This window comes from Pseudophryne corroboree, chromosome 9 (genome assembly GCF_028390025.1).
Source record: "Pseudophryne corroboree isolate aPseCor3 chromosome 9, aPseCor3.hap2, whole genome shotgun sequence".
Lineage (NCBI taxonomy): Eukaryota > Metazoa > Chordata > Amphibia > Anura > Myobatrachidae > Pseudophryne > Pseudophryne corroboree.
Genome location: NC_086452.1, coordinates 481,995,015 through 482,009,590, shown reverse-complemented (window position 1 = coordinate 482,009,590; position 14,576 = coordinate 481,995,015). Strand labels below are relative to the sequence as shown.

General features: G+C 52.8%; 1 protein-coding gene across 1 annotated transcript in view; it reads left to right on the top strand.

Moving 5' to 3' along the window:
* IARS1 (isoleucyl-tRNA synthetase 1) overlaps nt 1-14,576 on the top strand; it is a 513,623-nt gene that overhangs the window by 291,644 nt on the left and 207,403 nt on the right. Inside the window, exons 13-16 of the mRNA XM_063941580.1 lie at nt 1,047-1,173; nt 12,399-12,472; nt 12,722-12,916; nt 12,995-13,081. Coding sequence (XP_063797650.1) covers nt 1,047-1,173; nt 12,399-12,472; nt 12,722-12,916; nt 12,995-13,081 — 483 coding nt within the window. The remainder of the gene's footprint in view (nt 1-1,046; nt 1,174-12,398; nt 12,473-12,721; nt 12,917-12,994; nt 13,082-14,576) is intronic.

Sequence of the window (14,576 nt, the reverse complement as noted above, 5' to 3'; positions counted from 1 at the left end):
ACCACACCTATAGACCTATAGTAATAGATACCACCTATACTCACCACACCTATGGACCTACAGTAATAGATACCACCTATACTCACCACACCTATGGACCTGTAGTAATAGATGCCACCTATACTCTCCACACCTATAGCCTTACAGTAATAGATACCACCTATACTCACCACACCTATGGACATAAAGTAATAGATAGCACCTATACTCACCACACCTATGGACATAAAGTAATAGATAGCACCTATACTCACCACACCTATGGACATAAAGTAATAGATACCACCTATACTCGCCACACCTATGGACATAACGTAATAGATACCACCTATACTCGCCACACCTATGGACATAACGTAATAGATACCACCTATACTCGCCACACCTATGGACATAACGTAATAGATACCACTTATACTCACTCTGACAGATGAACACTGATCATTTGGACACCAGCGGATTGTTATTAATATATTTATAGGTTTTATACACAGCGATTATCTCTGCTGATCACCCAATTACACCACTTACCAGGAATGGATTTCTCATTTGAGTAGACTCACAATCCATAATGGCTTTGATTTGACACAAAACTGATATCAGGAGTATTGGAGTAACACTATTAATAAACACTATAAAATGGATTTTTCTGACATCCCAGCCTCTGAGCCAGAATAGTCCTCTTGTACTCTGACATAATACCTTCCAGAAGGGCCCATTCCCCATCCCGAAGGGCCCGTCGGGAATACGTATTTCCTGTCCTCTGTTCTGTCTGGAGGGACTCGGCTCTTTGTTACCAGAGGGGTTTATAGAGGATGGCGTTATGGATGAACGTGTGTTTGCCACAGAGAAAAGGACATTACAGATATGTATCATCGTGTGTGTTTTATTCCGGGGTAACTTTATGTAAAATGCTCGTTGTCGCTATAAGCCGGAATATACTTACAGAATGTTTGGTCATTTTAACCTACAGTTGAGTTTCATAGCGCTGTAGAAAGCGGCTGCCGCACACGTGTAACCAGCCGTGTTCTCCTTGTCTCTGTCAGGGTTCCTGAGTTTGTACGAGAGAAGCGTTTTGGAAACTGGCTGAAAGATGCTCGCGACTGGGCGATCTCCAGGAATCGATACTGGGGCACCCCGATACCACTGTGGGTCAGCGAGGACTTTGAGGAGGTTTGTCTATAGATGTTTTGTGTTTTTCTATGGAATGGAGACATACAATGTGACAGCAGATAAGAACCACTCGGCCCATCTAGTCTGCCCCCCCCCCCACCCCTATCTAATCCTTAGTTATTTGTGTGTGTGTGTATATGTATATATATGTATGTGTATGTGTGTGTGTGTATATGTATATATGTATGTATATATATATTAGGTGAGGAGCAGGTATTTGAACTTATCCAAAATGATTTTATTAAAAAAAAAAAAAGTTTAGTAAACGTCAGAATATAGGATGTCAGCATTGTAATATCGGAAACATCGGTGTGGCTAGATGGGGTAAAGCCTCAGGGTGAGGCGCCACGATGTTGGTGTGGCCCCCCCACCTCCTCCTGGGGACTCCCGGCACACCTCACCACCAGCATGGCGGGGGCCTCTGATACCGCATTGCCATGTTAATCTCTTATGTTAGTACATATGCCATTAGCATCACTGCGAGGGACGACAATGTATTTTAATACATCCCGCCCTCTGTGTGTTCACTACTTGCTGTTCCTATGTCTAATAAAAGCAACACAAGACAGGCAGGGCCCCCACTCTGGTCACATTTATCACAGGACAGCCTAGTGCCTCCCAGCACCTCATCCCCACCAGTCACTGTACAAGACCCTCCATTGGTATCATTTACAAGGATTGTGGTCACCCCTATGGGTATATCCCAGCCAGTACAGCCCACACTGACTCCCCCTGGGACTGCTCCACAATGGCTCCCTCTATGGGTATATCCCAGCCAGTACAGCCCACACTGACTCCCCCAGGGACCGCTCCACAATGGCTCCCTCTATGGGTATATCCCAGCCAGTACAGCCCACACTGACTCCCCCAGGGACTGCTCCACAATGGCTCATCCTGTAGCAGTTCCACAGCAACCTCCAATGGCTCCCTCTATGGGTTTCCAGCAGCCATTACAACCTGTTTATCAGGCCATAGCAGCCCCAGCGGTTGTATTGATCCTCTGTCTGTGCAGCGTCTAGCTGCTTCATCTGCTGCTTCTCAGAGCATGATAGATGGGCATGGCACACTGCCTGCACCTGCTGAATGCACTATTCCTAGGTCACAATCCACACCACACTCTGATTCGGAGGGATCATCAGTACTTGCTGATATGGCTGAGGAGGCCCCATCTATCTTCAGCTCGAGGACGCTGATCCGGCCACTACTTCTAAAGACCCACAAGTGTCAGTAGTCCTAGCTGAGTTCCCACACTGACCACAGAAGTTAGAACTGAGGCATGGGAAAACACCTAAGAAATTCACGTTGCCTAAGAGACTCAGCTCCTTTTACCTGTTACCCACAGCGGATTGTGTACAGTGGGAAAACCCACCTATTGTGGATACTCATGTGACACACTTACTCAAAAGTTCCATCCTGCCTATCCCAACTGCGTCCTCACTTAAGAAACTGCCAGATAGACAACTGGATGCGTGTCTCAAGTCAGTGTACTCTCTCACAGGAGCTGCTGCCAGGCCAGCTATGGCCACAGTGTGGGTCTCTAAGGCCATAGAAACATAGACAGATGACCTAGAACGCAGTTTCACATCTGATCTGTCCACAGCTCAGTTATCCATCATTACCAACATCAGGGATGCGACCTATAACATTGGCAAAGTGGTTCTTGACGTTGCACTTTTATCCTCTAAGGCTTCGGCTGTCTCCATTGCAGCTCGCTCATGGAAGGCGGATACGGACTCCAAGGAAGCTCTGGAAGCCCTCTCATACCCAGGCAAGTTCCTCTTTGGTCGAGCACTCGACAAGATTGTCGAGAAACTAGCGACATCTAAGACTGCTCGTTTGCCTTCAGCTTTCTCAGGAAGACCTCGGACTTCGTCCTTTTAGACTTTTCGTTCACAAGGTAAACCCAAGTGTCAGTCCTTCCCACGCTCACATCACGCAGACAGGGCCTCTAAACCCAGGACCCTGGCAAAGGACAGTCATTTCATGGAGTCATTCATACTTTACAGCAATCTGGAGTAGTCAGCCCTGTGCTACGACATCAACAGGGTCAAGGGTTCTGTTCTGTACTGTTTCTGGTTCAGAAACCAAATGGGTCCTACTGCCATGAAACTCAAGCTGCTGAACAAGTACCTCAGAGTACCCAAGTTCCATATGGAATTTCTCTGCTCCATTGTCCTTCTCAGATGATGCTCCACTTTGGGGCGTTACTGGATGCCAGCCTACAACGCATCTTTCTACCTCAGTGAAAGATTACAACATTACAGTTGCACATTCACAACCTGCTTCACAGCCCCCAGGTCTCTATGCATGCGGCCATGCAGACCCTGGGCTTAATGGTATCTGTATTCAACATGGTAGAATATGCTTTAATTTCACTCCAGGCCCCTACAGCGCCTGATACTGGCCAAAAACACCTCACCTCGAAATACCTCAAGTCTCAAACCCTAATTCTGACGCAGGAGGTTCGTCAATCCCTTGCATGGTGGCTTCACATGCCCAACCTGGCCAAGGGCTGACCTTTCTAGATTCCACACTGGACACTTCTAACCACGGACGCTAGTCTCCAAGGGTGGGGAGCAGTCACTCCTTTCAGGCCCGTTGGTTCCCAGCAGAAAGGACTCTTCCGATCAATGTACTAGAGCTCCGAGCAGTTTACAGGGCTCTTCAAATGGGTGTAGTATGGCTGACCGGCAGTCAGGAGACCGCCGGTCAGCTTACTGACGCTGGGATCCCGGCAGCATACCGACGCCAGGATCCCGGTGGGGAAGGGGCGAGTGCAGCAAGCCCCTTGCGGGCTCACTGCGCTCTCCACGCTGCGGGCTCGGTGGCGACCTACGGTCGCCACGGGCTCTATTCCCACTCTGTGGGTGTCGTGGACACCCACGAGTGGAAATAGTCCCTGTTGGTCGGCATGCCGACCATCGGGATAGTGAGGGGTTGGGATGCTGGAGGAGGTCATGTGACTGTCGGTCTCCCGACCGCCGGTCACATGAATTCCACCCCTTCAAATGGCTCAAGACCAGACACGCCATGGCAGTGGCCTACATAAATTGGAAAGCGGCACTCGAAGTGCTGCAGCCATGCAGGAAGTGTCTTGGATTGTCGCCTGGGCAGAAATCCATCTTCCAGCTATCTTGGCCATCATCATTCAAGGGGTCCTCAATTGGGAGGAGAGTGGACTCTCTACGTGGATCAAGTAATTTACCACCCTTTATCTAAGGCGCTTCTCAATTGACCGTCAAGTAAATGTTCAATCTCAGTGTTTATGGGGATGATTGCCCTTAAAAGATAAAACATAACACAGGCATAGCATAATACTGTGATAACAATAAAGCACGTAATATATAGATGCAAGATCCAGATTCGTACCAAAAGGGATGGTCTACTGAATAGTAGACAAACTCGCTTTTTGTGGAGCGGATCACCGACGTCTACGTGGATGTCTTTCAAGTTCTGGTACACAAATGGGGGCTGTCAGACATGGATTTCATGGCCTCGAGACTCGACCACAAAGTTCCTGTGTACGGGGCCAGGACGAGATCCAGAAGCGAGCTTCGTGGACGCTCTCATAGTTCTATGGAAATTCCCTCTCGCATGTCTCTTTCCTCTAGTATCTCTCCTTCCCAGAGTACTGCGCAAATGCAAGGAGTAAAACGGAAAGCTCATGGTGGTAGCTCCAGCTTGGTCCAGACGCCGTTGGTTCTCAGATCAGAGGGATATCTCCATATTCAAGCCCTTCGTTTTATGTACATATTGAAAATACTCTAACAACAGCGCTCTATATTGTCTTTTCTAAAATTGGGTATTTACAGTTAACTCCTTCGATGCTGCAGCTGTCAGATATAAAGAAAAAGAGAGTTTATAGATAGTGCTCTGGATACATCAGCACCCAATTTTTTATTTCATTTTTAGTCCATAGAGGTGCTGGGGCAGCTGCCGGCAGGGTTCTGGGCTTTGCTACTTCTCAGTCCATAGAGGTGCTGGGGCAGCTGCCGGCAGGGTTCTGGGCTTTGCTGCTTCTCAGTCCACAGAGGAGCTGGGGCAGCTGCCGGCAGGGTTCTGGGCTTTGCTGCATACAGTTCATAGAGGTGCTGGGGCAGCTGCCGGCAGGGTTCTGGGCTTTGCTGCTTCTCAGTCCATAGAGGTGCTGGGACAGCTGCAGGCAGGGTTCTGGGCTTTGCTGCTTCTCAGTCCATAGAGGTGCTGGGGCAGCTGCCAGCAGGGTTCTGGGCTTTGCTGCTTCTCAGTCCATAGAGGTGATGGGGCAGCTGCCGGCAGGGTTCTGGGCTTTGCTGCTTCTCAGTCCATAGAGGTGCTGGGACAGCTGCAGGCAGGGTTCTGGGCTTTGCTGCTTCTCAGTCCATAGAGGTGCTGGGGCAGCTGCCAGCAGGGTTATGGGCTTTGCTGCTTCTCAGTCCATAGAGGTGATGGGGCAGCTGCCGGCAGGGTTCTGGGCTTTGCTGCTTCTCAGTCCATAGAGGTGCTGGGGCAGCTGCAGGCAGGGTTCTGGGCTTTGCTGCTTCTCAGTCCATAGAGGTGCTGGGGCAGCTGCCAGCAGGGTTCTGGACTTTGCTGCATACAGTTCATAGAGGTGCTGGGGCAGCTGCCGGCAGGGTTCTGGGCTTTGCTGCTTCTCAGTCCATAGAGGAGCTGGGACAGCTGCCGGCAGGGTTCTGGGCTTTGCTGCTTCTCAGTCCATATAGGTGCTGGGACAGCTGCAGGCAGGGTTCTGGGCTTTGCTGCTTCTCAGTCCATAGAGGTGCTGGGGCAGCTGCCAGCAGGGTTCTGGGCTTTGCTGCTTCTCAGTCCATAGAGGTGATGGGGCAGCTGCCGGCAGGGTTCTGGGCTTTGCTGCTTCTCAGTCCATAGAGGTGCTGGGGCAGCTGCCGGCCGGGTTCTGGGCTTTGCTGCTTCTCAGTCCATAGAGGAGCTGGGACAGCTGCCGGCAGGGTTCTGGGCTTTGCTGCTTCTCAGTCCATAGAGGTGCTGGGACAGCTGCTGGCAAGGTTCTGGGCTTTGCTACTTCTCAGTCCATAGAGGTGCTGGGACAGCTGCCGGCAGGGTTCTGGGCTTTGCAGCTTCTCAGTCCATAGAGGGGCTGGGGCAGCTGCCGGCAGGGTTCTGGGCTTTGAAGCATACAGTCCATAGAGGTGCTGGGACAGCTGCCGGCAGGGTTCTGGGCTTTGCATACAGTCCATAGAGGTGCTGGGGCAGCTGCCGGCAGGGTTCTGGGCTTTGCTGCATACAATCCATAGATGTGCTGGGGTAGCTGCCGGCAGGGTTCTGGGCTTTGCAGTTTCTCAGTCCATAGAGGTGCTGGGGCAGCTGCCGGCAGGGTTCTGGGCTTTGCTCCATACAGTTCATAGAGATGCTGCAGCAGCTGCCGGCAGGGTTCTGGGCTTTGCTGCTTCTCAGGCCATAGAGGTGCTGGGGCAGCTGCCGGCAGGGTTCTGGGCTTTGCTGCTTCTCAGTCCATAGAGGAGCTGGGGCAGCTGTCAGCAGGGTTCTGGGCTTTGCTGCTTCTCAGTCCATAGAGGTGCTGGGACAGCTGCTGGCAAGGTTCTGGGCTTTGCTGCTTCTCAGTCCATAGAGGTGCTGGGGCAGCTGTCAGCAGGGTTCTGGGCTTTGCTGCTTCTCAGTCCATAGAGGTGCTGGGACAGCTGCTGGCAAGGTTCTGGGCTTTGCTGCTTCTCAGTCCATAGAGGTGCTGGGACAGCTGCCGGCAGGGTTCTGGGCTTTGCTGTATACAGTCCATACAGGTGCTGGGGCAGCTGCCGGCAGGGTACTGGGCTTTGCTGCTTCTCAGTCCATAGAGGTGCTGGGACAACTGCCGGCAGGGGTCTGGGCTTTGCTGCTTCCCGGTCCATAGGGATGCTGGGGCAGCTGCCGGCAGGGTTCTGGGCTTTGCTGCTTCTCAGTCCATAGAGGAGCTGGGACAGCTGCCGGCAGGGTTCTGGGCTTTGCTGCTTCTCAGTCCATATAGGTGCTGGGACAGCTGCTGGCAAGGTTCTGGGCTTTGCTGCTTCTCAGTCCATAGAGGTGCTGGGATAGCTGCTGGCAAGGTTCTGGGCTTTGCTGCTTCAGTCCATAGAGGTGCTGGGACAGCTGCCGGCAGGGATCTGGGCTTTGCATACAGTCCATAGAGGTGCTGGGGCAGCTGCCGGCAGGGTTCTGGGCTTTGCATACAGTCCATAGAGGTGCTGGGGCAGCTGCCGGCAGGGTTCTGGGCTTTGCAGCTTCTCAGTCCATAGAGGTGCTGGGGCAGCTGCCGGCAGGGTTCTGGGCTTTGCTCCATACAGTTCATAGAGATGCTGGGGCAGCTGCCGGCAGGGTTCTGGGCTTTGCTGCTTCTCAGTCCATAGAGGTGCTGGGGCAGCTGCCGGCAGGGTTCTGGGCTTTGCTGCTTCTCAGTCCATAGAGGTGCTGGGGCAGCTGCCGGCAGGGTTCTGGGCTTTGCTGCTTCTCAGTCCATAGAGGTGCTGGGGTAGCTGCCGGCAGGGTTCTGGGCTTTGCTCCATACAGTTCATAGAGATGCTGGGGCAGCTGCCGGCAGGGTTCTGGGCTTTGCTGCTTCTCAGTCCATAGAGGTGCTGGGGCAGCTGCCGGCAGGGTTCTGGGCTTTGCTGCTTCTCAGTCCATAGAGGTGCTGGGGCAGCTGCCGGCAGGGTTCTGGGCTTTGCTGCTTCTCAGTCCATAGAGGTGCTGGGACAGCTGCCGTCAGGGTTCTTGGCTTTGCTGCTTCTCAGTCCATAGAGGCGCTGGGACAGCTGCCGGCAGGGTTCTGGGCTTTGCTTCTCAGTCCATAGAGGTGCTGGGACAGCTGCCGGCAGGGTTCTGGGCTTTGCTGCAAACAGTCCATACAGGTGCTGGGGCAGCTGCCGGCAGGGTTCTGGGCTTTGCTGCTTCTCAGTCTATAGAGGTGCTGGGACAACTGCCGGCAGGGGTCTGGGCTTTGCTGCTTCCCGGTCCATAGGGATGCTGGGGCAGCTGCCGGCAGGGTTCTGGGCTTTGCTGCTTCTCAGTCCATAGAGGAGCTGGGACAGCTGCCGGCAGGGTTCTGGGCTTTGCTGCTTCTCAGTCCATATAGGTGCTGGGACAGCTGCTGGCAAGGTTCTGGGCTTTGCTGCTTCTCAGTCCATAGAGGTGCTGGGATAGCTGCTGGCAAGGTTCTGGGCTTTGCTGCTTCAGTCCATAGAGGTGCTGGGACAGCTGCCGGCAGGGATCTGGGCTTTGCATACAGTCCATAGAGGTGCTGGGGCAGCTGCCGGCAGGGTTCTGGGCTTTGCATACAGTCCATAGAGGTGCTGGGGCAGCTGCCGGCAGGGTTCTGGGCTTTGCAGCTTCTCAGTCCATAGAGGTGCTGGGGCAGCTGCCGGCAGGGTTCTGGGCTTTGCTCCATACAGTTCATAGAGATGCTGGGGCAGCTGCCGGCAGGGTTCTGGGCTTTGCTGCTTCTCAGTCCATAGAGGTGCTGGGGCAGCTGCCGGCAGGGTTCTGGGCTTTGCTGCTTCTCAGTCCATAGAGGTGCTGGGGCAGCTGCCGGCAGGGTTCTGGGCTTTGCTGCTTCTCAGTCCATAGAGGTGCTGGGGTAGCTGCCGGCAGGGTTCTGGGCTTTGCTCCATACAGTTCATAGAGATGCTGGGGCAGCTGCCGGCAGGGTTCTGGGCTTTGCTGCTTCTCAGTCCATAGAGGTGCTGGGGCAGCTGCCGGCAGGGTTCTGGGCTTTGCTGCTTCTCAGTCCATAGAGGTGCTGGGGCAGCTGCCGGCAGGGTTCTGGGCTTTGCTGCTTCTCAGTCCATAGAGGTGCTGGGACAGCTGCCGTCAGGGTTCTTGGCTTTGCTGCTTCTCAGTCCATAGAGGCGCTGGGACAGCTGCCGGCAGGGTTCTGGGCTTTGCTTCTCAGTCCATAGAGGTGCTGGGACAGCTGCCGGCAGGGTTCTGGGCTTTGCTGCAAACAGTCCATACAGGTGCTGGGGCAGCTGCCGGCAGGGTTCTGGGCTTTGCTGCTTCTCAGTCTATAGAGGTGCTGGGACAACTGCCGGCAGGGGTCTGGGCTTTGCTGCTTCCCGGTCCATAGGGATGCTGGGGCAGCTGCCGGCAGGGTTCTGAGCTTTGAAGCATACAGTCCATAGAGGTGCTGGGACAGCTGCCGTCAGGGTTCTGGGCTTTGCTGCTTCTCAGTCCATAGAGGTGCTGGGACAGCTGCTAGCAAGGTTCTGGGCTTTGCTGCTTCAGTCCATAGAGGCGCTGGGACAGCTGCCGGCAGGGTTCAGGGCTTTGCTTCTCAGTCCATAGAGGTGCTGGGACAGCTGCCGTCAGGGTTCTGGGCTTTGCTGCTTCTCAGTCCATAGGGATGCTGGGGCAGCTGCCGGCAGGGTTCTGGGCTTTGAAGCATACAGTCCATAGAGGTGCTGGGACAGCTGCCGGCAGGGTTCTGGGCTTTTCATACAGTCCTTAGAGGTGCTGGGGCAGCTGCCGGCAGGGTTCTGGGCATTGCATACAGTCTATAGAGGTGCTGGGGCAGCTGCCGGCAGGCTTCTGGGCTTTGAAGCATACAGTCAATAGAGGTGCTGGGACAGCTGCCGGCAGGGTTCTGGGCTTTGCTGCTTCTCAGTCCATAGAGGTGCTGGGGCAGCTGCCGGCAGGGTTCTGGGCTTTGCTGCTTCTCAGTCCATAGAGGTGCTAGGACAGCTGCCGGCAGGGTTCTGGGCTTTGCTGCTTCTCAGTCCATAGAGGTGCTGGAGCAGCTGCCGGCAGGGTTCTGGGCTTTGCTGCTTCTCAGTCCATAGAGGTGCTGGAGCAGCTGCCGGCAGGGTTCTGGGCTTTGCTGCTTCTCAGTCCATAGAGGTGCTGGGGCAGCTGCCGGCAGGGTTCTGGGCTGTGCTGCATACAGTCCATAGAGGTGCTGGGGCAGCTGCCAGCAGGGTTCTGGGCTTTGCATACAGTCCATAGAGGTGCTGGGGCAGCTGCCGGCAGGGTTCTGGGCTGTGCTGCATACAGTCCATAGAGGAGCTGGGGCAGCTGCCGGCAGGGTTCTGGGCTTTGCTGAGGAGCTGGGACAGCTGCCGGCAGGTTTCTGGGCTGTGCTCCATACAGTTCATAGAGGAACTGGGGCAGCTGCCGGCAGGGTTCTGGGCTGTGCTCCATACAGTTCATAGAGGTGCTGGGGCAGCTGCCGGCAGGGTTCTGGGCTTTGCATACAGTCCATAGAGGTGCTGGGGCAGCTGCCGGCAGAGTTCTGGGCTTTGCATACAGTTCATAGAGGTGCTGGGGCAGCTGCCGGCAGGGTTCTGGGCTTTGCTCCATACAGTCGATAGAGGAGGTGGGACAGCTGCCTGCAGGGTTCTGGGCTTTGCCGCATACAGTTCATAGAGGTGCTGGGGCAGCTGCCGGCAGGGTTCTGGGCTTTGCTCCATACAGTCCATAGAGGAGCTGGGGCAGCTGCCTGCAGGGTTCTGGGCTTTGCTGCATACAGTTCATAGAGGAGGTGGGACAGCAGCCGGCAGGTTTCTGGGCTTTGCTACATACAGTTCATAGAGGAGCTGGGGCAGCTGCCGGCAGGGTTCTGGGCTGTACTCCATACAGTTCATAGAGGTGCTGGGGCAGCTGCCAGCAGGGTTCTGGGCTTTGCATACAGTCCATAGAGGTGCTGGGGCAGCTGCCGGCAGGGTTCTGTGCTGTGCTGCATACAGTCCATAGAGGAGCTGGGGCAGCTGCCGGCAGGGTTTTGGGCTTTGCTGAGGAGCTGGGACAGCTGCCAGCAGGGTTCTGGGCTGTGCTCCATACAGTTCATAGAGGTGCTGGGGCAGCTGCCGGCAGGGTTCTGGGCTTTGCTCCATACAGTTCATAGAGGAGTTGGGGCAGCTGCCGGCAGGGTTCTGGGCTGTGCTGCATACAGTTCATAGAGGTGCTGGGGCAGCTGCCGGCAGGGTTCTGGGCTTTGCTGCATACAGTCCATAGAGGTGCTGGGGCAGCTGCTGGCAGGGGTCTGGGCTGTGCTCCATACAGTTCATAGAGGAGCTGGGGCAGCTGCCTGCAGGGTTCTGGGCTTTGCTCCATACAGTTCATTGAGGAGTTGGGGCAGCTGCCGGCAGGGTTCTGGGCTGTGCTGCATACAGTTCATAGAGGTGCTGGGGCAGCTGCCGGCAGGGTTCTGGGCTGTGCTGCATACAGTCCATAGAGGTGCTGGGGCAGCTGCCGGCAGGGTTCTGGGCTTTGCATACAGTCCATAGAGGTGCTGGGGCAGCTGCCGGGAGGGTTCTGGGCTTTGCTGCATACAGTCCATAGAGGTGCTGGGACAGCTGCCGGCAGGGTTCTGGGCTGTGCTGCATACAGTTCATAGAGGTGCTGGGGCAGCTGCCTGCAGGGTTCTGGGCTTTGCTGCTTCTCAGTCCATAGAGGTGCTGGGGCAGCTGCCGGCAGGATTCTGGGCTTTGCTGCATACAGTCCATAGAGGTGCTGGGGCAGCTGCCGGCAGGGTTCTGGGCTGTGCTGCATGCAGTCCATAGCATACTTGCCTACCTGACCCTCTCCATGAGGGAGAAAATGCTCTGTTCCTGGACTTTCCTGTAATGTATGATGGCCATCACCTGTGGTGAGCTGGGTAATTGATAAGAAAGGTGTTTCACCACAGGTGATGGCAATCATACATTACCAGGAGAGTTCTGGACTCTGCCGCTTGCTCATAGTGGGGCAGATGTATAACCTGGAGAAGTGATAAAGCAGTGTTAAGTGCAAGGTGATAAAAACACCAGCCAATCAGCTCCCATATGTAAATGAACAGTTAGGAGCTGATTGGCTGGTGCGTTTATCACCTTGCACATATCACTGGTTTATCACTTCCTTATGCCTCCTCCAGGTTAGTACATCTGCCCCAGTATTTCACATGTTACCCATGTCCTGTTGTTTCCATACTGCTGTAATCACACCCCCTGGCTCCTATAGGTGCCCCACCACCCACTCCTTCCCAATTCCCTAGTTACACCTTTAGGACGTTTCAACACCCGGCACCAGCCCTCCACTTATGTTTCACACATTGCTCTCCTTACCCCAAGCTCTGAGCTATACCTACCATGCCAGGATTCCACAAAGCAGTGCAGATTTCTATCCTGCTGTTAATTGGCTGGTGCAATACCCCTGTACTCCTGTCCTTATCAGCAACTTCCTGTTACTCCCTATATTTACATGGATGTCTCCATCTTGTAACCGTGTCCCATGTGTTGCAGGTTGTGTGTGTGGGGTCCCTGGCAGAGCTGGAAGAGCTGACTGGCATCAAAGTGACAGATCTGCATCGGGAAAGGTAAGTCCTAGAAATGTTCCTTTAATGGGTAATGTCCTCTCTCTGTGGATCACGGTGTTGGACTGGAAGCCCCAGAGGAGGAAGGTCTAGAGTTTGGGCAGATGATACACGTTGTAACCAGTTCCCCAGGTTCTGAACAGGATTCTTGCTCCGTCTCCGCAATTGATACAACGTTTTTACCCATGGGTAAGGCTGAGGGACTCCTGTTGTCGCGTGCTCCTTTCCTGCTAAAGCCTGGTGTTTCCTTAGTGTGGACCAGCTGACCATTCCGTCGCGCTGCGGGAAGGGTGTCCTGCGGCGTGTCAGGGAGGTGTTTGACTGCTGGTTTGAGAGCGGCAGCATGCCCTATGCCCAGGTGCACTATCCGTTTGAAAACAGAAGAGAATTTGAAGATTCATTTCCTGCTGATTTTATTGCAGAAGGTATCGACCAGACGCGAGGGTGGTAAGTGAATCACTGAGCGTCAGCTATAGAAGGGTCGGTGTACAGGCACACTATACATTGCTCTGTGTCTTCTCTCAGGTTCTACACCCTCCTTGTGCTCTCTACGGCTCTCTTCGGTCAGCCACCCTTCAAGAATGTCATTGTGAATGGTCTTGTTCTGGCCAGGTAAGTGTGTATGAATGTGCAGATATCTGTGCATGTAGGTCTCTGTGCGTTACACAGTTAATATGGGTTAAGAAGAATGATGCTGTATAGGATTGGGGAACTTTAGGAAAAAGTACTGTCTATATGTTATTGGATTAGGGTAGATTAGAAGAGGGTACATGGTGTATGTTATAGGATTGGGGTAGATTAGAAGAGGGTGTATGTTATAGGATTAGGGTAGATTAGAAGAGGGTACATGGTGTATGTTATAGGATTGGGGTAGATTAGAAGAGGGTACACGGTGTATGTTATAGGATTAGGGTAGATTAGAAGAGGGTACACGGTGTATGTTATAGGATTGGGGTAGATTAGAAGAGGGTACATGGTGTATGTTATAGGATTGGGGTAGATTAGAAGATGGTACATGGTGTATGTTATAGGATTGGGGTAGATTAGAAGAGGGTACACAGTGTATGTTATAGGATTGGGGTAGATTAGAAGAGGGTGTATATTATAGGATTAGGGTAGATTAAAAGAGGGTACACGGTGTATGTTATAGGATTGGGGTAGATTAGAAGATGGTACATGGTGTATGTTATAGGATTGGGGTAGATTAGAAGAGGGTACACAGTGTATGTTATAGGATTGGGGTAGATTAGAAGAGGGTGTATATTATAGGATTAGGGTAGATTAAAAGAGGGTACACGGTGTATGTTATAGGATTATGGTAGATTAGAAGATGGTACATGGTGTATGTTATAGGATTGGGGTAGATTAGAAGAGGGTACACGGTGTATGTTATAGGATTGGGGTAGTTTAGAAGAGGGTACACGGTGTATGTTATAGGATTGGGGTAGATTAGAAGAGGGTACACGGTGTATGTTATAGGATTAGGGTAGATTAGAAGAGGGTACATGGTGTATGTTATAGGATTGGGGTAGATTAGAAGAGGGTGTATGTTATAGGATTAGGGTAGATTAGAAGAGGGTACATGGTGTATGTTATAGGATTGGGGTAGATTAGAAGAGGGTACACGGTGTATGTTATAGGATTAGGGTAGATTAGAAGAGGGTACACGGTGTATGTTATAGGATTGGGGTAGATTAGAAGATGGTACATGGTGTATGTTATAGGATTGGGGTAGATTAGAAGAGGGTACACAGTGTATGTTATAGGATTGGGGTAGATTAGAAGAGGGTGTATATTATAGGATTAGGGTAGATTAAAAGAGGGTACACGGTGTATGTTATAGGATTGGGGTAGATTAGAAGATGGTACATGGTGTATGTTATAGGATTGGGGTAGATTAGAAGAGGGTACACAGTGTATGTTATAGGATTGGGGTAGATTAGAAGAGGGTGTATATTATAGGATTAGGGTAGATTAAAAGAGGGTACACGGTGTATGTTATAGGATTGGGGTAGATTAGAAGATGGTACATGGTGTATGTTATAGGATTAGGGTAGATTAGAAGAGGGTACATGGTGTATGTTATAGGATTGGGGTAGATTAGAAG